The sequence below is a fragment of the Chlamydotis macqueenii genome, chromosome 15 (genome assembly GCF_036417535.1).
Source record: "Chlamydotis macqueenii isolate bChlMac1 chromosome 15, bChlMac1.mat, whole genome shotgun sequence".
Taxonomy (NCBI): domain Eukaryota; kingdom Metazoa; phylum Chordata; class Aves; order Otidiformes; family Otididae; genus Chlamydotis; species Chlamydotis macqueenii.
Window position 1 is genome coordinate 11637854 of NC_141570.1, and position 27680 is coordinate 11665533.

General features: G+C 38.1%; 1 protein-coding gene across 2 annotated transcripts in view; it reads left to right on the top strand.

Annotated features, from left to right (window-relative positions):
* APOLTP (apolipoprotein lipid transfer particle homolog) overlaps positions 1 to 27680 on the top strand; it is a 103191-nt gene that overhangs the window by 36182 nt on the left and 39329 nt on the right. For both annotated transcript variants that reach the window (XM_086759664.1, XM_086759663.1), the window contains 24 exons: positions 406 to 561; positions 1062 to 1246; positions 2032 to 2214; positions 3676 to 3767; positions 3950 to 4119; positions 6306 to 6465; positions 7490 to 7569; positions 8790 to 8970; positions 10113 to 10268; positions 12274 to 12407; positions 13405 to 13563; positions 14631 to 14811; positions 15343 to 15554; positions 17045 to 17233; positions 18152 to 18291; positions 19952 to 20114; positions 20227 to 20313; positions 20804 to 20938; positions 21325 to 21444; positions 22243 to 22460; positions 24181 to 24374; positions 25064 to 25366; positions 26163 to 26392; positions 27413 to 27574. In XM_086759664.1, the coding sequence (XP_086615790.1) occupies positions 406 to 561; positions 1062 to 1246; positions 2032 to 2214; positions 3676 to 3767; positions 3950 to 4119; positions 6306 to 6465; positions 7490 to 7569; positions 8790 to 8970; positions 10113 to 10268; positions 12274 to 12407; positions 13405 to 13563; positions 14631 to 14811; positions 15343 to 15554; positions 17045 to 17233; positions 18152 to 18291; positions 19952 to 20114; positions 20227 to 20313; positions 20804 to 20938; positions 21325 to 21444; positions 22243 to 22460; positions 24181 to 24374; positions 25064 to 25366; positions 26163 to 26392; positions 27413 to 27574 (3990 nt within the window). The remainder of the gene's footprint in view (positions 1 to 405; positions 562 to 1061; positions 1247 to 2031; positions 2215 to 3675; positions 3768 to 3949; positions 4120 to 6305; positions 6466 to 7489; positions 7570 to 8789; positions 8971 to 10112; positions 10269 to 12273; positions 12408 to 13404; positions 13564 to 14630; positions 14812 to 15342; positions 15555 to 17044; positions 17234 to 18151; positions 18292 to 19951; positions 20115 to 20226; positions 20314 to 20803; positions 20939 to 21324; positions 21445 to 22242; positions 22461 to 24180; positions 24375 to 25063; positions 25367 to 26162; positions 26393 to 27412; positions 27575 to 27680) is intronic.

Below are 27680 nucleotides of genomic sequence, written 5' to 3' on the forward strand. Positions count from 1 at the left end.
TGTATTGATTCATAAAGAGGGAAAATGTAAAATTTTTCCTTCTTTGCAGTTTATTTAGCAGTCATGGCACCCATAATGTTGCATTAATAGAGACTGTATTTTTCAAAGCTTCATCTGTTTGTGGGTATGTATTGCAATACTTATCCTTTTGCCCAGTCATCTTAGGACTAGGTGTTACCTGTGTTCATAGTGAAAGCCAGCTTGTGCGGTATGGATCTGAAGTTTAGCTGGAGAGAACAGGTGCTAATCCAAGGTCTTAAGTGATCTTGAAATATTTATAACGGAGAGCCTAATGTCTGTTTACTAATAACATAGCTTGCGCTGAGGAACTGTTTATTGTGAGTCTGAAAGGAAATTAATATGAACATCATTCTCTTTCTGATTTATTTTTTTACCACATGTCAGTTCACTAAGAGAACGGAGAGAAAGAAGGCATTGAAATGTGAGCTAAGCATGAAGATCTTTGGAAATGAACTTAGCTTCTTGGATTGTGAAGATTTAAGAAAACAAATGAAACATTATTCTTTAAATCTGGCTGAGTTGGCTGTCAAACTTCTGAAGGTAAAAGGAACCTTTTTTTCTATTTGAAAGTAAGTGCCTTGAGAAACTACTTACTGATAGATATATAAAAGATGTAGAATCATGGAATGGTTTGGGTTGGAAGGGACCTTTAAAGGCCATGGAACACTGGCACAGGTTGCCCAGGGAGGTGGTGGAGGCCCTATCCCTGGAAACATTCAAGGCCAGTTTGGATGGGACTCTGAGGAACCTGATTTGGTTGGAGATGTCCCTGCTCCTTGCAGGGGGGTTGGACTGGATGATCTTTATTATGAAAATAATTCTTTGTTTAACTGCAGTAGGAGTAGTGTCTAACTCATGTCCTGGCCAGACTGAAGGCTTTGGGCTGCTTTCTGCCTTCTTTCCCAAATCAGCTTAATTAAAAACACTTTCACAGCAGACAAATGCAACGGGTAGTTATATCTGGAAAAATTCTTGAATGCTGACTTCATTATGCAAAATGAAATTCTGATTTTTGTTTGTTTGGGATTTTTTCACCATAGGGGCAAGAGATCCAGTTGAATAAAAGGCTGAGTTTGGCCACTGAAGAATTGCATTTTCCAGCAATTTCAGGCTTTCCTCTTCAGCTGGCAGTCAATGCCTCAGCAGCAATCAACATAAAAATCAAAGGGAATGCGGATTTCAAACAGCAGTCAAATTTCTTTCTAAATGGATATATCAAGCCAAGGTAATAACTGCTGCAAATGTGGCACTTTCATGTATTCCTGTGTTACGTACCAATTCCTGATGTGAAAGTTTTGTGTGAATGTCCTTTGTAATCAATTAGAAGATTCCTGAGCTGAAGCAGTCGTCAGCCTTACATTACAGCATGATTGCTGTGCTATAAGGACAGCAATGGTTTCCTATCCTGCCTGTCTGATTCTGAATTCTTGCTGTGCTTTTCCAGTACTGGTTTAAGCTGACCATTCCTCCCTATCCCTATTCCTAAACCAAATTCCTAAATGCTTGCATGTAGACGATCTTTTGAATGCTTTACCTGTTACACGGGTGGCATTTTGGATTTTTCTCAGGATCAAACATGCGGTTACAGCTTATGGATCTACAAACCAATAGATGATTTAACCCTGTATTTTCTTACCTGGCTATTGTAGCTTTTTATACATACTGAATACATTTACTGAACTTCACTAAGTCCTGTATGGAGAGGGATTTACACCATGATGCTCAATCCTAATTGCTTTCCCCTTCCTGATATTTCATGCTCCTTTACTTAGGAGATATATTAAAACTATACTTTCATTCATATTAGAAAGTGTATATCTGTGTACATATAATTTTTAACTTATTTTCTGAAACAAAATAGTCATAATGATTTTTATGTTGGAATATACTGTGTTACAGCATCAAACCCTATGTCGTTGTTGAAGAGGATGAGCAGCCTATGGTTTAAATTAAGTACTTTAAAAAGAAAGTGCTTTTCATGGAAGAATATGTATCTAACTCTTTCAACAGTGCATTTGTCCAGATTTCTGTTCAAATGGGAACTGTGGGGACTCTGGGACAAGCTGGCCTAAGGTGGTTAACAGGAATGAGGACATCTACTAGTCTTGATGGGGGAATCCAGGTAAAAAAAGGTCAAGAGCTCAAAGTTTTATTGAACACTCCAGAAGAATCTATGGAGATAATAAATTTCAGGTAAGATTAAGCAAGTACATCTTCCTAAAATAGTAACAGTGATTACTTTCTTGAATTAGAACTTAACTGGCGGACTCAATAGAGCAGAAATATTTTTTGTTGGAAAACAAACTGTTCCAGCCTGACTTGCAGTCCAAATCTGCCATTCAGAAGAAAAGGAAGGGGAAATGATTCTGTACATTTTACGTTGTTTTACCGTAAAACTATACATTGAAATCAAAGCCTTATGATAAAAGATGCAAATAAATTTTTCGTAGTCCCTTGTTTCTTCCTACCAGTCAGTGTTATTTCTGGAACTTTAGTATCCAAAGCATCTGGTTCAGGGTATTAAAGTAGTGGAGGAAAAGCTTAGCATTGCTTATACAGATAGTATTTAGCAAACCCAGGTACAGAACGGTATTTAGCAAAACACTGGAGTAATTTGGAATATAGTACTAACAAGGTGTGTTCATACCCTTCTGGTGAGTTTTTAGTTAGGTTCTTTAATGTTGGGTAGAGGTTGCCACCTCAATAATACCACCTCAACAACTGTCAAATGTTAAGCAAATTAATTACTTGATTACTAGATTACTACTTGATTACTAGACTTTTTAGTTATCTTTTTTTTTTTTTTCCCTCCTGGCTTTCTCTTTTCTTTGGACGTCTAGATTTGATAGAAGTCCAAGTAGAAGGCACTGAGGTCATCAATGTGATGACATTGTAAACCACATGTCAACTACATGCCTCTTAGACATGACAACAGATGAATTAAGTATCTGCAGTATGTGGACTGTCATTCCTTTGTGTTTCTCTTTATTTGGGACATTGCACTACTATAGGAAATGCAGTTCAGAAAAGAGCTAACAGTCTCAGGACTCCGCATTTAAACTATCCATTCTCTTAGGACTCTGGGAAACTTACTGATGTAATTTTATTTCTGTCAGCAAGGGTGGACGGCAGACCAGAGTGAAAGTCAAAGTAATTACAAACCTGTGTTGTGCATTATTTGAACTAAAGACTGACTGTAGAGTCTGTTAGATATTGCATTAACTCTTTTGCTCCCATCAAGTGCAGAGACCGTGATTCTTGTACAAGCAGTTTAGTGAAGTTCTGGAAGAACTTCAAAACTGGAATGAAACCGATGTCCATACATAGCCTAAGGTGGGGGGGCGGGGGGAAGTCTAGAAGCCAGGAAGTGAGTGGTGTTGCCATAAGCTGACCATACCAAATTGCTCAGAACAGAGAAATCTAATACTGATTGTGAAGAACTGCAGAAGAATCTCAAGATAGTGACAGATTAAACATGGAAACCGTGGATAAAAATCGGTGCTAGTTAGTAGAAATGTAGGCTGATGTTAGCAGAACTTAATCTTTCTTGTTTTTCCCATCTGGGAGAAGATGTCATAGAACTGAGAATTTTGTTTAAATATTGCTACAACTTTAGCTTAAGTGTTTTTAAGTGACTGAAATTCTTGGTTGTAGCTCTAAACTCTACTTCACAGTGGTGGATGAGGCAGAAGATGTAGATGTTTTCCAAGACCACACAGAAACCAGATCTTGCACTAGGCAGGAAGGTGAGTCTAGCTATTGTCTTTGTCTTAGAAAGCTTGATCATTTGGAAATACCCACAACCATATTATTCAGTAGAATTTCTTTTTTGTCATATTAGTTCTAAAAGGTCTTCAGTGCAATGTTCATTTGTGTGTTTTCTTTGTTTCTTGTTCTAATTGAATATTCAACTGTTGTCTTCCACCAGTGTCTGAGATTATTGGCTGGCAGCTGTGTTCTGAAATGTCATATCCTGACCCAGCCAGCGGTTTGGTTTTTCCCCTTACTGGACCTTTGAGAGTGGCTGTCACATTAACTAAGCAAGATAAAGGCCTGCAGCAGTATGTTGTGGAAGCTGCATATAACTATGTTCATCAGGTACCGTTATGGCATGCTTTAGGCTTTAGTTTTAGTTTATTATGTGTTGTGGTTTTGTTTAGTGGGGGGGGGCCTAAGGTGGAGCTTCTGTAGGAAATTTCTAGAAGTTGCTCTCCTTTGTTCAGTGGACTCGGCTGGGTCTAAGGTGGACCCGTTGCTGACCAAGGCCAAGCCAATTGGTAGCAGAAAACAGAACAAAAAAAAGAAGAGAAGATGTGAAGAAGCTGAGCGGGAGCAGAGGTGCAGAGGGGGAGGTGCAGGCCTCACCCTCTGGCCTCTCGCCAGGCAGCCAACTGGGCCCAATTCGGCCCAGCCTGGCTGCAAGAAGTGGAGAGGGGATGAGATGGATGATGTGAAGAGATTCTGAGAGGCATCTGCCAGCCTGTTGTGAAGAATTTTTCTTGTGAGAGGAACGGCTGCAGACGCCAAGGTCAGTGAAGAAGGAGGGGGAGGAGTAATGCAGCTCCTGGCCAAGATTTCCCTGCAGCCTGTGGTGCAGCCCATGGTGGAGCAGGTTGTCCCCCTACAGCCCATGGAGGTCCATGGAGGGGCAGAGATCCACCTGCAGCCCGTGAAGGACCCCACACTGGGGCAGGCGAAGGCCTGAAGGAGGCTGTGGCCCATGGAGGGCCCACTGGGGCAACCGTTCTGGAGAGACTGCACCCCGTGGAAGAGATGACCCACGCCGGAGCAGTTTCACGAAGGACTGTGGCATATGGGTGGGACCCCGCTATGGAGCAGAGGAGGAATGTGAGGAGTTCTTCCCCCAACGATGAAGCAGCGGCGTAAAACATTGTGTGATGAACTGACCGCAACGCCCATTTCCTCTTCCCCCTTGTGCTGCTCGGGGCGGGGGGAGGTAGTAGAGATCATGTTAAGCTCGGGAAGAGGGAGGGGTGGGGGGAGATTATCTTGCTCTCTGTCTCATTATCCTGCTGTTTTTAGTAATAAATGAATAGTTTTCCCCAAGTCGAGTCTGTTTTGCCCATAACGGTGGAGGAATGGTATATCTCAGTATATTCAATTAACTGGCTTTCAAGATCTACATTATTTTAATTTCCATTCCCATTATGGTGGGAAAATGTGTTGAAAACAAATTACTGATGGTGATAGTAGGTACATATTACTTCTGTGTACAAAACAGCACGCACAAATATTAAATCATTTGGTTAGATAAGACTAATTGAACTGGAAGTAGAGAGCATGATTTTTGACGTGAAGCCCGGTGCTAAACAACCTGGCCTTACTTGGGTGACTTGTTTCTCTTTCTGATAAAAAAAACCTCAACCCCCAAATCTTTAATTTACATTAAGCACGCTGTTTAAAAGCAGAAGTTGGGCTCCAGTGGATCCACTCCAGAAGGCTGTCAGTTGTTTTAATATGTTTGTTTGGGCAAGCCCAGGGAAGGAATGGTATTCAGCTTCTGCAGGGGACAGTAAGAGTTTATGGCTTTATCTAAAATTGTAGTATAGGTTTTTAACATGGGCACTGGCTGGAGTCTTCTGTCACAGTCCAAGTATGCTGCTGGGCTTTAGTGAGTCGTTTTTACCTGGACACAATTTGGGCTTTGGCTGTATTCAAACACTGCTTAGTGTCTCTTAAGACAGTGAGATAAGAGCAATAAGCAGTTGCTTCCCAGTCGTGTTTTTTGTTTTTCTGACTTTTCTGACTTTCTCAAATAAAAGCAGGAAAGGGCATTTTCCTCTGCCAAAGAATCTGATGTCTGTAGGCAGGGCAAGGACAAAACTGTCAACTAAGGCACCCACTGCAGGGTCATGGCACTGTGTAGCGTATCCCACTGCTGACACCGGAGTGTAAGGACTTAGGGCAGCCTTGCCAAGATAATAGCCACTTAGGCCTCAGCTATAGAGCTTAAATTTATAGCTGGATATGTGGTCTGATTTTTCCATAAATTTTAGCAGGATTCAGCATAATTTCAAGAGAAGGTCATATGCTGTGAAATTCAGAGCGTTTGCACAGCATTTCTCAAGACAAGCACTGGACGGGGAATGGAAAATACAGCCTGGGAAAAATAGAAATTTGTTACTGAAAATCATGAAAAGCAGATAGGTGAAAAATTATTATAGCAGTGAAGGTGGCTATGATCATGTGATGTAACTCAGTATGAGAGATTATTCTGTAAATGCTGTGCCAATTTCAAATGTAATTATCCTTTCTTTCTTCAGCAGGATTCATGGATCCCAGATGAAGCTGTCCTTCACTTCTTCATTGGGACTCCAAAGTCAGACTTGAAAAGGGATGTTGGTGTTGACCTGAATTTTAGTGTCCCACAGAAGAAATTCAGAATCCAGTTTATACAACCAAAGAAAAAAATTGAGATTGATGGTAGGTTTTTCAACTGAGAACCTGATCATCAGTTAATGTCAGTTAGGAGAACTTCATCAGAATTAACAGAGAAATAGCAATCTATTTCAATCAATAATCTAATACTAAAACTGCATTATTGTGTGACAGCCATTCAGTTTACAGCTTTAGGTAACGTGCACTCCCAGTGGTTTTTGCATCTTGATTAAGACTATTTTGCACAGTCAGAGGTTCAGTACATGGTTCACAAGCTCATGTAAAAGAGGAAAGCTGTTACCAGTATATATGAAATTAAAGATAGGGAACACAGTGGATTGTTCTGTAATCTTTTATATATGCTGAACTGGCCTTACTATTCCTGAATTTTAGTTTACTGTATTCTGTTAGTTATGAATCGGAATTTCTTGTTGACAAACCAGTTAAGTACTGAGTATGATATTGCTTTGCACTGTAATAAAAAGTAACATTCTATCACAGTGTAACATAGAAAACAAAATCAACAAACACATTGATGAAGTATAAACTGATAGATGAATGGTAATAAAATAGACAACATAGTTCAGCTCTTTTGACATGCTAGTCAAGTGATGTTTAGTTTTGTTTTGATGTATCTACCATATTGTTCTACCATATCACACATTTGTCCCTCTAGACTTTTTTTGGTGCACAGCTTTGGGTGCACAGTGTCCTGAGCTCATGAAATGTTTCCACAGCACAACACAGCTCGTAAGTTTTAGCACAGGCCTAAAGGGAGTGTATAAATCACTTCCAGAACTCAGATGTTTGTTGGAGACAGCTTCGCTGCCTCCTCTCAATTAGTGTTCTCAGAATGTGCTTTCAAAATGAGATGTGTTTCTGAGGGCACTTCAGTGCCTTTGCAAACTCTGTTCCAACCTTTTTTCTTTGCTCTGACGTTTATTATGTTTTTACTCTGTAAATATATTGTTCACAATAATGGCAACTGACATTTTGGGTATCATTTTATGAAGGATCACTGAACAGTATATATCCAGAAAAAGTAAACAGTTTTATTTTTCTCTCCAAGGGAGAATTCAGTTTTCTAAAAATTCACGAATTGGACACCTGGGGCTGACAGTAGATGACCGAGATGTGTATTACATTAAGGTATGTTTTCAGATCATGAGCTGTCATACTAGGATGAATACTTAAATAAAAGCACAGAAAAGACAGACAATGAAAAATGCACTTAGTGAGAACTATTTTTGTGAGCCATCCATCAGAGAAATTACCAGTTCTCTTTATTACATATTTTTGAGATAGACTCAGGGCTAAATTGCTGTGTTTTAAAAGCTTTTAAGGCATGGCTTCTGCAAGTAATCTAAAGCAATTTCTTCACATTCAGATGTACTAAAAACCTTTGGATTCCTTCCAGTGTTAAGTCAGTAGAGAAGATCTTGTTGACTCCTGTGGACTTTGGCTCATTATGTGCATATGTAGTCACATAAGCTTTTCAGACCTGTATTCTGACCATGTGTAAAAACTCTTGAGTAAGCCCAGGCTAATTTCTTCACTTCTGTGGACTTTACGGATGTAAGAATCTCTAAGATACTGTTCTTTATATCACAGGAATTGTTGGGTTTTTTTTTAAAGCATTGGAGAGTAAGCTAGATAATGCTAGTGTTTGAAGTCTGAAATGAAAAAGCAAAACAAAAATGCAGATGGGATTTTATCACTGAAACTCTACTGACATTTTTGTTTATATTCCAGGACTTGAACAGTTTTTGCATCATGCAGCTGATACACATAGCAGGATGCCATGTCTTATATGGGCCTCCAAAGCCAGTTGCTTTAAATACTCTACATTTTCCTACAGTGTGCACATTATTTAACAGATTTTTTTTTCCTAGAGTAGTATTTCAACAAAGACTTTTTGGGTGTTTCTCACAAACACAAACACCAATTAGCATTGCAGATTGTTGTATTTGCATCTAGTCCAACCTAAATCCAGTCACTTACTGTGAGACTGCCAGTATTTTCAGTAACACTGTATTATTTTTTGTCTCAGTACTGTAAAATCCTTAGTGATTTTGGTCAGCACTGAAACCAGCAGGAGGTGAAGGAAATAGCCTCTCCCACCACTGTGATTTTTGTGTAACTGAAAAAACAAATCCATCCTTCCTCCTTGTTATTTACTGACAGCAAGTTTTATGGTTTGAGGGAGCAAAAGGGGGGGTTGTTGGGTGTACAGAAAGAAAAAAAATCTCTTTTCTTCCTCCTCTCATCTTATTTCTGAAATGTCCAAGTCTGTACTATTGCTTTCTCAAAACTTAATCAATTTGTACTGTTGAGTGGCTTGGGGTTTGTTTTTTATTTATTTATTCTAGGGAATGACAGATTTGCAGATGCTGAGTGGAGAGCAGAGATACATGACCCAACTGGAGGTAAAGCTGATAAAGCAAAGCAGTCCTATCATTCTGTCAGGAAACATCACTAAACAACTTGGCAAGAAGATAGCTTTTTCAGTATCCCTGAATAATTTATTGAAGGATGCTGCATTTCTTTCAGGTTAGAGGACAATAAGTATTTACCATATAATTCTAAGTTCTGGAGCCCTTATATATTAGGGTTGCCTGGTTTTGGACACGTATTTCTAAAATTCCTTTTAAAACAGTAAGACTGCTTTTAAAAATTATTATCCTTGATAAATTAGTACTAATATGTATTTCAAAATAATAGGAATTGTAAAATTAATTGGTTTTTAAGTCTGTTTTTAATTACTGTTGAAGAGGGTGGAGAAAAATAAGATGTAAGGACTCACTTAACAAAAAAAAACCCTAAAACAACAACAGGTCCTATGGTATTTTCTGGTTTTCACTTTTGTTAGTACAAAACAGTGCAGAGAGACATATATGTAGTTATATGTCTCTTAAGACCTGTTATTGTAACTTTTTTTTTCACAAATACACTAGGAGGAAAATATAAGAGAAGGTATCAGAAAGAGGGCTTTACTATTTTTATAACATCAGTTTGTTAAGAGGTAAATTAATACAGTGCAATAAACCAGTAATTTAAGTCAAAGGCTCTCATTTTTTCTTTACTATTTCTTAGTGTAGTCTGCATTTGGCAAAGACATTGAAATATCATAGGATTGTGCAATATTTTCAAATTAAACTTAACTTTGAAGGAATGCAGAAAGCCATTTTGGCTTGGAGGAGATCATCTTTTTGTGAAAACTCAAGCCTTAACTTCCACATGGAGTGCCAGTGACTGTATCTGTTCTGGTCTGATTTCCTGCTTTTATCCCCTGAAAACTAGGCTGCCCTAGTTATTCACCTGCAAAGCCACAACCTTACTCTGACTTAATGTAGAAGTAAATATCTACATATTCACACGTTATGTCTTTGTTAATTAAAAAAATCATTCTGTTAGAATTGATTTCCTTTTAGAAGCAGCTTCGTCTGGATTAATTTAACTAAACTTCAAGCAGTATCTGAGAAATATGATCTAACAGGCTATATGTGTAGTCAGAGAAAGAGACTGAACATCCATCTCCTTTTGTTTACTACACAAGGAGTACATCATGGGGTTCCTCAGTTAGATAGGATGACATTGAATGCACTTGTGTTTTCGTCACTGTAGTATTCCTTTTACTAGCTGAAGTAACTTCATGTTCTACCAGTGCATAATGACTTCTATTCTTTTTGTAGCATTTCTGGAGAAAAAGCTTGACGATAAGCTGAGACAATACTCATTGGAAGGGGAGACTTACCTTCCAGGTGTTCTTGGAGTTCACGTCATTGGCCTTCTCCAGCAACATGAGGGCTTGTGGTCTCATGGTTTGAGGATTAAGTATGGACTCCTAGGTACGGTGAAAAAGAGGGAAAGTAAAAGCATTCTGTTTGTTTGAATTTTCTGCAAGTTATTTGCCTATATTATTAGGACACTCTTAACCAGAAAGGTTTCAGTTGATTTTTCAACTGTGATCTGAAACCTAAGATGAGTTTCTCTTTTCCCTTTGATAAACTTTAGTCTTTGAGTTTGCATATAAAAAACAATCAATTCTTTAATGTGCTTTTCACATGCATATCCAACATTTGATTAAAAATCCCATTTTCAGTGGGAATTGCTCCTAATTAATTTGTGTTCTCAGGTGTTTATACAAAATGAATGGTTGAATACATACACTTAAAAATATGAGGGACTGTTTCTAGGAAACAGTTGACTGTGTTCTCGTGGCTGCAGTGTATGAACTGTGCGTTAATTTTATTGGACAAAACAGGTGAACATCAGTACATTGTATCAAGATATTGAATACTTGTAGCTAGTCATGATAAGCGTTGTAGGGTGATTGTATATGTAAATGTATATATATGTATGTATACTCTTTCTGTATTTGCATATTCAGAAAGAGTATGTAGCAATATGAGTAGAAGTGTTATTAAACCTATGCAAGTGTGACCCTGTAATTTTGCTAAAAATGGCATGCTCATCAGAATATTTTATACACACAAACAAACATACATGAACACCTATAACAGTATTAGATGATGTCTGGTTTATAGCTTTTATACTTAGAGCTTAAGTCACATCTTGATATAAACCCAATTTGGCAACTGTTCCAACTGAAGAGGTCAGCAAGTGATTCCATGTAGAAGTACCAGATTTTGCAGGGGGAGGGTAAGAAAAAAAGAAAAAGAAGGGAAAAAAGTAATCCTACTCATTGATTGAAACTTCAGAGTCATTATTTTAACCTTTTTCTCAGTGACCACAAGGGTTAGAAGTTCAGTATTGTTTTTTGTTTAAGATGTAATGTCACGTAATGTCATGATGTTGAGAGCTAAATGGTAACAGAAAATCTTCAAATATTGTGAGACCCCCAAGAAAGCTGCCAATTTTGATCATGATTACTTTGTAGTGCTTTTACTTCACCCAGGTAGAATTCCATTGAAGTAATAAACTTAGTGCCTGCTTTTATTTATTTATTACTTCTGAAGAAAAAGTGAGTGAAAGAAAATGGAAATATGGTAAACATCTAAGGAGAACCTTTGTTTTTCTAAAACAAAATTGGCCTCAATCATTGGATCATTTTCATTCCGTTCTTAAAGCAGCTGTTTCCTTTGTTTGAATTTAGAAACATTTTTAACTTTAATAGACTATAAAGTAAACAAAACCCCAAACTCTTACATGTAAAGCCTGTAACATAGCTGTTCCTAGGATTTTCATTTGTAGTACTTGTGAAAAAAAAATAAAAATTTGCAGTGCCTAACACATTTTTCCAAAGTTTTACAATTGTTTTGCCTACGCAGCATGTCTGTAGTCAGAAGTGCAAAACTGTTGGTTGCTGTTAGGTTGGACATATGTGTAGCAGGAAAATAAGTTCAGATATCAGAAACAGTGTTTTGGTAACAACAATGTAGCCTGTAAAATGTGTTTAGATCTTGAGTGGATAGTGAAGAAGACTCTTGAGCTGAACTCAATGCAGTTATACCAGTATTGGTACCAATCTTCACAAACTTCGGTCAGTACCTTTAGACTGCAGACCATACTGCCAGACCTTTTACATGGATTAAATATCTGCTTGTCTTTTACTTTTTACTGTGGTAGAATTTTCATTTTCATAGATGTAAATCACTTATCTAGGAAATACAAACTCACACGGTTCTTCATTGCAGATTCACTAAATGTGTGCTTTCCTTTGGATTCATAGGGTAAATCAACAAGTATGTATCTGTAAAAACAGATGAATCTCATTATAATGTTTTTGAAAAATAGAAACCTTGAAGTCAGCACGAGATTGATGCTATTAGCATTTTTGAATTTTACTTTTGAATTACTTGAATAGGTGACTTTATGATTTAACTTGAACAGGAGAGGCAAAAAATCTTCATCATGAATGCAGTATGCGACAAAAGATGAATGTGGAGACAGATGCACAAGATGTGTACAAACTTGATATTGAGCACGGATTTCACTGTATGCAGACTCCAACCTATAATCACAAGGTAGAGATACTGATGAAAGCCCTTCTGTACTTGTGTTCTGAGTACCCTTGTATCACTCACTCACTGAGGGGCTTAAACAGACCAGTGCCGAAGGTGTCGTTTTTTGATCAGTCTTTTTCTTCTCATCTTCTGTTTCTCCTTGCTTTCTGTGTAGACAAAGATAGCCAGTAAAGTTGCTAATATGTGCTGTCCATTACAGCTGTAAGTGATGGAACTCACCAGTGATTTCATTTTTAATGTATTGATTCACAGAACTTCTGCAGAATGTTTGTTGTGAAAATTTTTGTTATGTGTAAAACAATAGTATTAATAAGTTTATGATTTATCTTGTTCTGTCCTTCTGGTTACTAAAAGTCAGGAACCATCTTTTGCATCATAAATTGTACATCTGGAAAATAAGGCATTTTACGGTGTTTTGTATTAATTTTCTGGTTCAGATTTGTATGCTTGCTTAGAAATTTCAGAGTGTGTGACCCTTTAATGCAGAAAAGCAGATCTGTTTAAAATTTCTCCCTTTACAGCCAGCATGGAGACAAAGGTTAATTTAAAGGCAAATCACCATTAATACTGGGTATTTGCTGCAGAACAGAGAGCTGGATGAAGAGTAAGCCTCTAAATTAAAGGGAAATTTTGTATCCTTTCAGATTTGCTTTTGATCTAAGTTGGACTGGAGCCAAGAAGTGTTAGGCTTTCCCACAAAGCAAGATCTTGTCAGGCTCTGCAGCTACACAGTGAATCCATGTGGGGCAGTCCATCAGGAGTACCTGAGTCCAGTTACTTTAGCTTTTGAGAAAAGCAATTTCACTGGCAGCATGTAAACTAAAAGTTTGGGGCTTTGTACACTGAATTTACATATTCTGATGGAACATGATTTTCTTTGGAAAATTTCTGCTTTAGTCCTCTTTGCTGCTTGGGAATATTTCTACAGGCATTAACAGCAGTGAATAAAAGAGAAAAAATAATTATACAGGAAAAAAAGTGGATTTTTGTTCTTCAGGTTCACCTGAAACATGAAGCAAGTGCATCTTGGCTTTCCTCCCAGATGGAAGTGAACTATGGGAAACACTGGGATGAAATCAACAACAAGAAGAAACTGCTTGTCAGCCAAGCATTTAAGAACAGTTCCAGTTCATCTCTAGTCAACTATTTCATGGAGGTAATTGTGATTGTTGAAGAGTAAGACCTTCATTTGAAATACTTCACAGGCAAACTAAGAAGAAATTTGGGATTAATTTATTTGTTAAGACTTTTTCTCCTAGCTGTATTATGTATTAATAGTATAAGTCAGATATCCAGATCTAGTAAGTTTTCATTAGATAGGTTCGTAACCCAGGCACATAAAGGTCACTGACATTTGAAATGAACAAGAGAATGCCAGTAGATGGATTTTTCAAATACTAAAAAAGGTTGAGGTGTAATGTGGTCTGAGTTTTTTGCAGTGTTTGCACATTTAAAATGCTCACAGAGATTTATGAAGTTGCTTTGCTACCACGATGTGGAAGGATGGTGCAGGTTATAATAACTCAGATTATTACAGCCTTTAGGTGGAATTTGGTATGGAATGCAGTAGCTGAACTATCTTAGATCAGACCTGTTTGGTTGGGTTTTGGATTTTTTTGTTTTAAATTGATTTCTACCCTGGATCAGTGAAAAGTTTTTCAATGTGGTAAAGTATAATTAGACGCTCCAGAGAGGGTTTATACCTTCTTTTGAAGCACATTCTGTGGGCTACAAAAAGAAAGAAAATAATTATTTGTATTGGCATACTTTGTTATCTTTTGTTTTATTTGTAGAAAGTTCTTACAGAACTACTGAAACTATTTCTGTAAATTTTTGTTATTTCTTAGAATTTGCTGGTCTTATCTGTTATTGTCTTAAAATAGGTAATGGTTTTCTGAGGTGGGTTGTTGTTATTGTATTTCCATAGGGAGTACCTGTAAGCATAGAATTTATCTGTGGTCCCAGCATAGACTGACCTAAAATTATGAGTTGATTTGTTGGTTTGGTTTTTTTCAAAATAAATGGTCTAAAAGTTAGTGGAAATTTTACTTTTTGAATCTCCAGTTGATGTAACAAATGCATATTGAAGAAATCCCAATCTGTAACGTGCAGAGCAGAGGCACAAGCTGTGACCTTCCTGCTGCTTTGTATGTGTGTGTTAGCTTAGACAGCCCTGAATATGGGATCCTGTCTTTATTTAAATTTGCTTCACTTGTTTTCCAGTTTACCGTGCAAGTCCTGGAAAAACAGGTGAATTATAGAACACAGCTGCAGCACTCGCACAGCTCCCAGGTTTATTTGCAGAGCACCACCAACTTTGAGGTGCGGTATAATGACCACATGCCATTTGTGGCTGGGCTTCAGTGGAAAGACGCGTCCAGAAATGGCCTGAAGAAGTGGGAAGGTGAAGTACCCCAAACCATTTTCAATCTGTGATTAGAAAAGCAGGCATTGAAAGCTGCTGCTGGGATGTTGTGAGGTAGTTGTGCATGGGTGTAACAGAATCATAGCAATACTGTTTGGAAGAGACAGACCCTGGAGATTACCGAGACAAACCTCCAGCTTGAAACAGGACTGTTCCCAATACTGTCCTGAAATCTGGGTTCTTTACCCAGTGTCCAAAGAGGCAATCTCACGCAGAGTCGAGGTATTTGTTTATTTCATTTCTGTGCAGAGATAGGTGCTAGCTGGTAAATCCACAAAGCTAGTACACCTTGGCTAACACATAGTAAGCATTTATACATACATGCTAGTGAAGGACATTCATTTTGTTATAGACCATCTGGAGATTTTGGCAAATGGAAGAGAGTAGGTTGATAGTAGCGTTTTAGCCTCGTTCCAAAACCCCAGCATCTTACCAGCTTTATTGCAGAGTTAGAATCCAGGTAGCTTGATATCTCACTTTTCTACAAGCTTTAATATATGTTCCTTCCAGGTGCATTAAATGTAGACACCCCATGGCTGTATCTGTATGCAACTCTCAAACTACATCAGCCTCAGCATTCTGTTTATTTGTTGATTATGGAGCTGACAACTGGGAAGGCTGTCTCCATTAAGAATCTTGTAGTGGAACTGTTCTATAAAGATCAAGGCAATGAAAAGGAAGGGAAAGTTCACATTTACACGCCAGTTACCACGTACCTGCAGGTTAGTAACATGATGCTTCCTATTGTGTATGGCTTTGATGATAGATACTCAGCGGAACTGTCATCATACTGAAATAACACTTGCTTGGCAATGCTGTGTGAAGTAGCCTGTTCGAGAAACTCATGCGCTCTGTGCTGGCTTATAAGAGAGCATCTTGAAATGCCTATCTTCATCCATTTTCTGTGCTTGAATGATGAGCTGTTCTTCCTCTGGGGCAGCCAAGGCAGCACAGCCCGGGTCTCTTTTTTAGCTTTGAAAAAAAAAGCCACCACCTCTGCCCCTCTTTGGAATGGGAGTCCATCATTCCCGGCACAAAGCCCAAGTACACAATGGCAGAGTTCTGCCTAAGAGTGTACAAGTAATAATTAGTATTTTAAAGTTCTCTCTCCCTCCCCACCTGCTCCTCATGAGCTAACAGTTCCAGGAAGTAGGAAAATTGAATCATCGTGTAAGAAATGTTTGAAATTTGTTCATTTGTGATAGAAAACAGCTAAGAGTGTCTTTCATTTAAAAAGTAGGAAGAACAATAGCCAAACTTCTAAATTAAGAGCCCAATGATTACAACATTCACCTTAATTTGAGGCCTTAGATTTAAAGGCATCCTCTACCTGAGAAGAATGTAACCCATCTCTTCCTGGAGAGCGTCCTGCTGAATAGGCTGTTATGTATTTCTTGGCACATGCTGCCTATTGATATGGCACCATTTGTAAAAATTCTACATGAGTATTTGGAGCTCCGTTAACGGTTGAGCTCTGATCTTGCAGAACACCACTTTCCACTGTGGTGTTCTCACTGCTACTCTTTATCTCGCTGTATCTCTACAAAATGATTAAATACCCTGCAAGTAAGTCTGCCATACAAACTGATCAGTAAGAGAAATGGTAGTCCTGTTGCAGGCTAGAGGACTGGATAATTCAGTGGTTGGGAACAATCCTGAGAAATAAAGTGTTTCTTTTGCTGTGACTCAGAAAATTAGTCCAGTCTCCCAGAAACCTATGTGAGAATCTTTGATAGCAGGTTCTCAATGTGTAGTCTTCTGTCTTTTCTGTTGGAATTCTTTCACTTTCTGTAAAATGATTAAACATCCACTGGGTGGAATCAGTGTGCCCTGTGATTTAATCACTGTTGTGCATTAAGCAATATGATAAACCTCTATCACTATGCAAACTGTAGATTTGTCTTGGAGAAGCTTAAGTTCTTACCTGCCTCTCTGTAAATTAGATGAGAGCCTGGAGTTTTTACCTTTTAGAATCCACTGCAATTGCCTAAGTCTTTAACTTAGATTTATGTTTTTAAGGTATTCCTTTATTCTGCACTGCAGATTTCCCTCGTAGGTCACTGCTGGTTTCTATAACTATTTCTAATAGTTCTTGAAATTATCATCTCCGAGAAAATGTATTTTTTTTCCACCTCTGTGCTGTGCTGCTGGCACAATAGGATTCTCCCTGTCCTCACTGAGCCAGATTAATGTGTTCAGTTTTGTTTTTCAGGCATCCACATTTAATCATCTTGGGAGGAATGTTCTGCATAGCTATAGTGAAATGATATCTCTGTGGAATCAGCTTGTGAAGAATGAGATTCATTTGGAGAATAATGAACGAACCAAATTTCTGTGCTTTAAGATAAAGAGTACAAAACAGGAATTTAACTGCACAGCCAGCTATCAGAATCTGCCAATGGTAGGAAAGAAATCCAAATGCAATATCTTTGACTCAGCACTGTGTTTTTCAGGTCTGCCACCTTCCTGAGGGATGTTATTGCTAGTATTGAAACTTAAACGCTTCTAGTGCTGCTTCTATTTCTGTCTATTTTGGCAACCTAGAATGTAAAACAAGATTCAAAGCAAGGTTCAAAAATAAAGCAAACAAAAACTTGAATGTAGTTTTGAGTACTTCTCACCTGTTTGGGAGACCAGCTATAGACGGGAAGTCAGGGAGGAAAGGACAGTGAGAGACTACATGGCTAGAAAGAGAGCTGTATATGTGATTACTTACATTTTGGTGCAAATGTATGGCAGATTGGGAAGATTCTCCTGTCCTGGAGAATCAAAATAGCTTGCCTGCTAGCAAGCATAGTAGCAGCCTGGGTTTATATGTTATTTTATCCTCTGCATCCCTTCCAATCTTAAAATAATTTTTGCTTGGCTTGATGTCTGCAGCACAGGAAGGGTAGTCAGTCTGTCCTCCAAAGAGATACTTTTATCAGTTACTTTGGGCAGTTCCTTGGAGGATGCCTTGAAACAAAAAGTGTGTTTCTAGTCATAATATTCCATACTTTCAAAATCCAATCAGTTTTTGTATGTAAATATACTGGTAGCAGAGCTAAACCTTGCTTATATTGCAGATAGGTTACACTCAAGTGATACATTATAGGGCATTTGTCTTCTACTTAAGTCAGTTTTCTACTAATGTAACTTTTAATCCTATGTAAATGGAAATCAAGATTTCAACCAAAGCAGAAAGGGTTTGATCTGTGAAATGACAGCCTTGCTGCAGCCCGTTGAACAATGTGGTTTCTGTATTGACATTCCTGAGTATGAATGCAGTAAATATGATGCAATTGTCCTTTCCTCTTCTGGTCTCGTGACTTGAGTACAGGCTAAGAAGACAAACTTTTCTGTGAAGACTGTATGGAGAGAATATAAAAATCTCCCTGTCATGCTGCAGTTTGAAGGTCGGATAGAAGAGCTGAAGAAGGAGAAGATGCTCTATCAAAAACGTGGAACCCTCCATTTCAGGTTCAGTAGTCTGATTATTTCTATCTCTGAAGAATGTTTTGGCCTAAATTCAGTGTGCTTCTTGATACACTTCAGAACATTTCTGGACTTTACAAAGTGAAAGTCCCACATGCATAAAGCCGGCGCTTCCTCCCATCTGGTGCTCTGAACTTTCTCAAGGATGCTGACTTCATGGGCTGGTTATTTACATCCGTGTAGCTTTTGCCCTCTTTATTCAAATGATGGTGAACAAAGTTGTCAAAGGCAACAGGCTACGTGTGCCATGGCAACATGTCTGTTGGAATACTATTGGACGTATAGCCTGCTTTCATGAAAACAGCAGGATTTATGGTGTGTCCAAACTTGAAGCGGTGAGAAGCAGATCTGATCCTCTGTGCTGCCAGATACGTTTTTTGCTAGTCCTTAGGCATAATATAGCCATTCTAAAGCCAAAGCTACCCTCCTAAAACACATAACAAATGGTCTTGTTTAGATTCTGGAACATGTTTCCATTTCCTCATGAGAATGAATACACTGCTTCTAGATATTGGCTGTCTCTGAAATTTCTCTCTTCATTACTCATTATCAAAACACAGCTTAGAGGCCTTGGTAAAAAATGTATGCTCAGACTTGAAACATCTGGATCATCTCTGGGGACATCTCAGCTTTTGTAAGGCATAGCAGGGTCAACAGGAGTGCACAGGCTCCCTTAGGAGCTGCAGTACATCTTGGAGATAGCTAAAAAACTGCAAGATGCCTTTTCAGTAATGGTAAAATATGTAAATTAAGAACAAAGAGCTGTACCAGATATCCTAACGTATATAAAGGTAGTCCGATGTCTACTGATAAAAGTTAATGCATTTTTCCAAGACATCCAACTAAGTAAACGTGCAGAAATATTTAATAAAGTCCATAAAACATTACGCTGAAGTAGTACACTACTCTGAGAACTATATAGTGGCTGAACATCTGTTGCCCAGGATTCTTGGCATGCAGATATTGTTTCTACAGAAAACACAAAATGTGGTTGATAGGTGAGATTTTCAAAACTGTCATAAGCTTTTGGACACTGTCCCTGTTTGAAATGAAGTCTTGGCCATGCAGGTATATAAAAGTGTATGTACTGGTTATGCATGTCAGAATTTTAGAACATCCCCTTCTCTCATGCTCTTCCAAGCCTTTCCCGAATCCTGGATGGAAACTCTTTATCAGAAATTCTGGTAAATGTATGTAGTTTGTATGAAGTTCTAATTATGCCCTAGTAATTTCTTAGAGGTCATGGTCCTTGTGTTTTACTTCTCTATCTGGCATCCTCATGTCATCTGCATTTGAAAATTTTGGAGTTTGGGTTGAACTCTGCATGATTTCTTTGATAGGACAAGGGGTAATGGTTTTAAAATAGAAGGGAGGTAGATTCAGACTAGATATAGGAAAAAAAAAAATACAATAAGGGTAGGGAAACACTGGAACAGGCTGCCCAGAGAGGTGGTAAATGCCCCATCCCTGGAAACATTCAAGGCCATATTGGACGGGGCTCTGAGCAACCTGATCTGGTTGGAGATGTCCCTGCTCCTCGCAGGGGGGTTGGACTGGATGGGCTTTAAAGGTCTCTTCCAACCCTAACTATTCTATGATTCTATTAAGATCTTTTACACTTTGCTTATTCCTTGTTTTGTTCCAGGCATCCTTTTAAAGTGCCCGCTCTGCAGAGCTTCCTTCTGCAGGAGACATTTACTGTTGACAAAAAGCAAAAGCACTATTTCTTGGAAACAAAAATTTTGATAAATGGGGTGGAGGAAACAGTTCAGACTCTTACTCTGGGTTACCAACCTGAAAACCCTTATGTGAGTTATACAAGAATTTCCTTTAATCTGACATACTATAAAAGCCAGCAAATGAGTGATTTACTGTATATATCTTATGCTCCTTGCATTTCTTCTCAAACTTTTTTTTTAGATTTGTGCTGACTTAACTCATCCTTATAAATCCTGGTTGTTCCCCAAAGATGTTGAAATATGCATTTTAACTCAAAGTCACCAAAATGTGAGTAAATTTCCCAGTAAATTCAGTTAGGAGGGGAGATTCACTGCCTATTTGTTTACAGTTCATTGTCTTTTCAGACCTAACTTGCTGTAGGCCTTCAGTTCGTCGCTGCAACCAAAAAGCTGATGCCAGTGCTGTGGTTGATGCTTCTCTAATACAGTGTTTTGTGTAATAGTGTTTAGTAATGTATTATAGTAATACTTAATAATTATTTTTTTAATTATTATGCATGAATATTATTATTAATAAAAAGTACTAGGAAGGAATGGATTGAGGGTTCTCATCCTTGTCTAGGTGTATCTATTAATCTTTCTTACCAAATGCAGTTATTTTTTTCCTGCTTTGCTCATTTTTTTTTGTTCTGAGACACAATGCAATAGCTCACAACTCTCTCATTTTTCATAATATATAGGGAACACTTCTCTCATCTCTTGTAATATACAGGGTTAATACTCGATGCAATTTGCTTATTCACCTTCTTAACACGTAGGTGAAGCATGAGCTGGAGAGTACCTTAAAGGTCAATAAGGAAGATGTTCTCAGCTTTCGAGGGGGATATCAGGACAAATCCAGTGAGGCAGATTTTAGACATCTTTTACACATGAATGTGACACATTCATTACAGGTATTGCTGGTTTTCGTTTATGGCATTTTATTATGTATGGCTTGATTGCTGTTTTACTGCATTGTCTTTAGAATTGTAATTGTTTTATGCTTGTAAACTTCCTAGTTCAATAAAGTCCTGGCCCTGACAAAGACCCTAGGTATCTCAGCAGATCAAATCATAATCTTTATCAATACTGTCTTGTAAGAAACACACTGACCTTTCATTTTCCTACTTTTTTAACTGCATTTGTTTTATTTTTTAGTGTCTTTTGGTAAAATCGGTAGAATTTTATACACACATTTTGTTATACGCATCCTTCACTTCATGCTAAAAGTTTCATCAAATCACATGAGGCAATTGACGGGAATGCAGTGATTATGTTTACATTTTACTTTGTCAAATAGCTTGAGTTTCCACAAGCAATGGGCCTAAGTGGGGAGCTGTTTTCTGAGCAGACTAACCTGGAACACTTTGACTACGGTGTCGGTGTAAAAGCCATCATTAACAAGAACATGTCTTCACAGGTCAGTTCCCTGGTTATTGCAGTCTTATTGCTTGAACTTGTGGCTTTTGCAGTTCATACACTCAGACCTGTCTTGAGTCTCTTGCTTGTCGTATGCATTAGGTATCCATATCAACTGGGAGCTGTTTAACTTCGTGCTGTAAATTGCTTTGCAACTACTTTCAAGGGTGGGAACACAAATGTATGTGTATACTGCAGACTTGGTCAACTCATATGGAATTCAATGAGTATAGTGGAGAGATGTAAATTATTAGGAAAACAGTTAACTTTTTATTGTTAGAGTTTGTTCTGGCTAGATGGCTACATGCAGTTGGAATTGGTGGCTTGTGTTTTGGCTGAAATTCAGAAAACGCTGAAAAGCATGTTGAATTGTACTTGAAATTCAAAGTAGTTCATATTTTTTTATTGAAAGCTCTAGCATGAGACAGGCTTATAGGAAAAATCAGGTGTCATCTGTAGCTTTTATTAACAACTCAAAAGGTTCTTTTTCTAGGATTGACTTTATCCTGTATGGTGGGTTGAGGTAAAGACAGGGAGATCTCTTACCCATTACCTTCCTGGACAAAATGGACTCAATTTGGGTGAAATTAATTTAATTTATTGCCAAATAAAAATAGAGTTAGATGGTGAGAAATAAAAACTAACACCACCTTTCCTTCTCTGTGTCCGTCCCGTTCCCCCCCGCCTTTTCCCAGGCCCAACTTGTTATCTGCAGTCTTATTCCTCAAACTGATGTTTCAGTATTCTGTATTATGATCTGAGATCTTTAATGTCCTGTTTTTCTTTTTCTCTTCTTTAGGTCCAGGCAGCCCTAAAGAGTTATGGTGAGAGCAATTTCAATGGCTCTCTTTACCTTCATTCCAGTGGAAGGGACATGCTGATGATGGAGTTTAATATGAACAATGAAAAGAGGAAGAATGCCAGAGTTGCTGAATTGAGGGCTTTCCTCCATCAGACAATCCTGGCAAACCCAGAATCAGTACAGTTCCAGCTCATAGGCAAAATGTTTCCATCAAGGTAAAGAAATGAGAATCTTGGTTAACAGAGATGCTGAAGAGTTTTCTGTGATACATATTTAAATGTGACTTCTTCCATATAGCTGCAGCAGAAACCACTGAGCAAATGCTGTTTCATGTGTTATCCGTGTTATTGAAATACTTCTATTCTTTGTATTTAATAAGTTGGTATAATAAGTTGTGTTAATGTGTTCTAGTTACTTTCCTAGGACTTTGTATAGACATAACTTGAATGAATGGATGGTACTGTCATATTGATTTTACATCACCAATTGGATTTTTCCCTGCATTGTTTGTCCTCTCAGAAGTAAGGAACCAGTATTTACAAGCGCTGCCAGTGGAAGCGGACACTTCCCAGTATTTTTATAAAGTTTTATTAAGTATTGTGGAAAGCTCTGAGTTGGCAAGGGTGGGAAATAGAAATTTGGCCCACCCACGTTTCAGCTGTCTTCCAGCTGATTTTTCAAATTTCACAAAGACAAAAGTGTGCATTGAAGGAGTTGACAGTTTTGTAGAGATCTCAGTGTTTAGCAGTTTAGGAGTTCGATGGGATAAGGAAAATGAGTAGAGAGAGTGAAAGAAATTAGACATTATGACAATTTAGTTGAAGCTTATTAGATATACTAGTAAAAGAAAAAATATGATAAAAGAGTCAAGAAAGGTGTTTTATGTGTTTCTGCAGCTTACTTGCAGTTCTAGGTTTCCAATAGAACATTCATGTGTTTAAATACCAGGGTAGGCTGTTACAGAGCAATTTATTGCAGCTCACTTCGCAGGAAGTAAAATAGAATACTTAAAATTTCTGGAATTACAATTTATTTGGGATTTATTTTACAAGGAGAAAAAAGAGAAAAATAAAAGATTGAATATTTCTGGGGAAATTGCTAAATAGATGCAGTCTTTACAGACTTCAGTTGCTGACTGATTAAATGAATCTTACTTCCGTGAATTATGTAGTTCAATTCTTCCCATCAAGTGGATTTTCACTGAGGTTTTACTCGTCATCAATCTTCCAAGAGGGTTCCAGTTTCTAGGAGGAATGTCTAACAATATGAAAGTATAATTGCCTCACTGTTAGGTATTTTGTGTAGTATACTTGAGTCTAAAAAGTCAGACATTTGAATGGACAGTTCATTGAAGGCAATGTGAAAATTGTGTCTCAGTCTTATACTTGAAACACTGAAAATTGAGTTTCTTGCTGCTCCAGCAGATTTCTTGAAGTAGCTGTGCTGTGTTTCTCCAACAGTGTTCAACTCAGGGCCAAGATACAAAGAAATAATTGTTGGTTCATTTATCAAACTCAAATGGTGGTGGCATTTAAAATTATTGTTTAAGCGGAATTCTCAATGCTGCTTTTAATCAGCACTGTCTCTGTCTTTTATTAGGGTTCATAACAAAAGTATCTGAGAAATTTGAAGAAAAATCAGTCTGCCAATCTGTGAGGCTTTACTGAGTAGTTTTATGAGTAGTTTTATAAACATCTGGTGAATAGCATATACTTACTGCAGGGGGTCTGATTCACTGATACACAACACTGGAACACGTGTCCAGAAAGTCTATGGAGTCTCCATACTTGGAGATACTCAAAACCTGACCACGCACGTCCTGAGCACCCTGTTCTCGTTGAGCCTACTTTGAGTGAGAGGGGAGTTGTCTTGACAATCATGAATTAAGGGTAATAATAAGATCTTACTAGCAATTTTTATCTCTATCTTTTTTAGACTTTTTATATCTTCTGAGATTAAGCTTCACGAAAATCAGCTTCGCGTGGATTTCATGGGAGCTGGGGAGCAGAAAGTTGGTTTTGTTTTGTCCCTGAATGGAAGAGTCCAACACACTTTTGCTGGATTAAAGGCCATACCTCATCTTCTTTCTCTGAATGGATTACTGAAGTGCAAAAACAACATTCATGATGGTACTTTTTTACTTTGTGTTTTGCTACTAAGTCTGCAGCTAAGGAAGCTGCTTAATTTTAATGCATTCCTTACTGAACTGCATGTAATACAGAAGAGAGTATTTAGAATGCGAAATGAACCATTGCTCTTTGGGTTGAAACAACTTTTTAGTGAACTAACATAGTTTGATAATTTTCATATTTTCATTAATTAAAGGAAATAGGGGATGGCATCTTTCTTATGCAGATCTTCTGAAATGGGAGCAGGGGGCTGACTTGAGGCCGTTACTCTTCTGAATGGCTGCATTGGTGGACTAGGTCACTGCAGAGCTCCAGAGGGATTGTTTAGCCTGGAGATACACAAGTAATAGGTCATAGTCCCTCTGTAAATTTTCCTTCAGAAGGCAGTGCAGTGAAGTCCATGGCCTAAAGGCACAAGCAGCTTGGTAAATAAAAAGAAACAGCTGCCAGAAGTATTATTATGTAATTTTTTTTTAAAACATAGACACTTCTACTAGTAGAGAATCTCTCTCTCAACAATAAACTGATTTGCTCTCTAGATTAGACTAAATTATCTATTATAATAAATGGGAATTCTTTTACTTCCTCCTGGTATTAAATTAATGGTTAATTTATATGTTGCTTATGAAATTCCAGTTACCTTTGTCCCAAAGGACTCTCTCCACAGTAATCATTTCTACCTGTTACAGGTAACATCAATGTGATGGTCAACAAAACACTGTATGGACTCCATCTCAGGAACAGAAATGTGTTTGGGAATACCACCATACACAATATTACTTTTGCAGTGTTTCAGAATGGCAGTCAGGCAATCCCAGTGGAAACAAAACTGAAAGGACACTTGGAACTGAGTAAAGAGATCAAAAGGGGGCTAGCTAGCTTCCAGGTGGATAAGGAAGCCCTTTCTGTAGATTTTTCCAATGTCATGGTTCATGGGCACAGCAGCATCAGTGGGACTTTCACACATAATATCAGCTTTTTGAAAAATGCAGGTATGAGGAAAACATGACTTAATGGTATGGTGTAACAAGGTGTCACGGTGAATTTATCTGAATGAGTGCAGACTAGTGGAAATAGATGAGTTGCATTTGCTCACACCGGAACAAAATGTGATCCAGTCTTAGCAACATTCTTTTTAATATTGTTGAGAAAATACTATAAAATGGATACAAAATTATTTAAAAACCCTTTGAACTGCTTCAGAGTAAATGATTTCTCTCTAGTACATCTGTATTCCTGCAGGCTGATCAGTTCCTCTAAGCATGTTTTCATGCCTGTTTTGATTTGGGCCAGAATTTAAACATTGAAAGTAATTGAATAAATCACACTGAAGACTAAAATATGCCAAGTGTTGTTTCCTAAGCAAAACCAAGGGTTTTCATGAACTGAAGTTATCAATAATTTTGAACGGGTATATTGCCTTTGTCCCTTTGGACTGAAAAAACTGGTTTTGAAACTTTGTAACAGTTGGCTACTGGAATTGGACACAATACCCATTGACAGTTATACTTTATTAAGAAAAGAAAAATCCTGGACTTCCAAAGTGCATGCCACATTTTGATTTAACAATCTTTTTTTTTAATATGATTTTCATATGGTAGATAATGTCCTTTCTTACTATAGATATCAGTAAGTGCAGATAACTGGATGATGGTACTTCAAGAAAAATCTGTCTTTTCTTATTAAAAACTACAGAAGGCTTTTCTTAAATTGTAATACATCTTTTCTGTATTTTACAATGATAGCACAGAAATTTTGTATTGACGTTGCTTCCATCCCTGTTAATAGGATTGCCCTTGGATGGCATTCTTACTGCCACATGTGACCGTGGCACAAGAAATCACACCACTACTATAGCCCTGCAGAGTGGCAGTGAAAGGATTACTGCTATGTTTGTCGGTCACAGACTGCCCACAGAGCCTTCTAAATCCCAGCTGTCTGTGAGTTTAAAACACAACATCTTAAAGATAAAGAAACATGGGATCCCTTTTATTGTGGAAGCTGCTGGCTATTATGAGGTAAGAAAAGTTCTGCCTGTGATTATTTACTTTCTGGCAGAATCATTTGTAAGAACTGTAGGTGATTCCTGTGCATTTTATTCCAAAAGCATCTGCATTTTTGCGATATACTAAATTACTCTGTGTAAGAAAGGTGTTATCTGGCTTCTTGTCATACTGTGTACCTGTCATCTGAAGTCTTGGAGCTCAGTCTAGACTAAATGAGATGCTGCATTCAGTTCTCATTTAAGTGAAGTGCTTTGCAGCATGGGAACAGGAGTCTTGTCCAATTTCATTTTTCCCCTATAAATGGGAAGTGAACAGGCAGGCCTAATATATGTAGCCATCAGGTAAGTGTCAGTGAGCCTAGGTACTGCATTGCATCTGGTACTGGGTTTAACTAGTTCTGATGTCACCCTCTGGATGCGTGCTGAAGAGCCGAAGAGTGTTTAGCATGGCTTTCCATCTGGAAGTCTCAACCCACAGACACGTGTTTCCTTGTACCTTGTTGCTTGGCCACTCTTCTGTCTATCTACATTTCTGCTGTAGATCTGTGAACAACATATAGTTCTTTTGCATCTCAAATTATCCTTCCATAAAATAAGGGTTCAGATATTTTGCTTGTTCTAACGTGCTGGAAGTCACTGACATACTAACATCTGTGGGGAGTTCAGCTGCTGTGGTACGGTGAGACACAGAGGTATGCGGAGGAAGAACTCTATACAATTCCCCGTGCCCTACTTACTAGTACTTTGCTTTAATTGTCTGTGCCTTAGGACTCAGATCCTCCAGGATACTGAATGCTCTCAATATGTTTTGAAGCCAAAGGAATTATTGGTACACAGCATTCAGAAGATCTAGCATAACAGCTAGCATAACTATTTGAATTGAAGCCACTTTGATGAATGTGCACTTTTTTTTTCCCCCCCAGCCCTGACAGTGATGTTTAAGCGTGGTGAAACAAACTCTGCCTCTGCCTTTGCCTGTTGTTGCTGGGATATTGTTTGTTTCATTCCATGATTTGGTTTCTTTTCTGCACAGAATTTCACCAAAAAGATTGCTGCAGGGATAACAACCACAGTGGAGATGGAACAGCTCAAAATTGAAATAGAAAAGAAAACCACTGGCAGTGCTATCGAAATATCTCTTTCACTTCACCATGATGTGGGTGGACTGATTGACATTGTTCCACGTGTACTAGAGGTTAGCACAAAGCCTCTTATATGGTGTATTTGATGTAGATTTCTGCTGTGCATTCTCAGCTGTTCAAATTTACCACTTGAGAGCAAGCTAACAGGTCAGGAAGGAG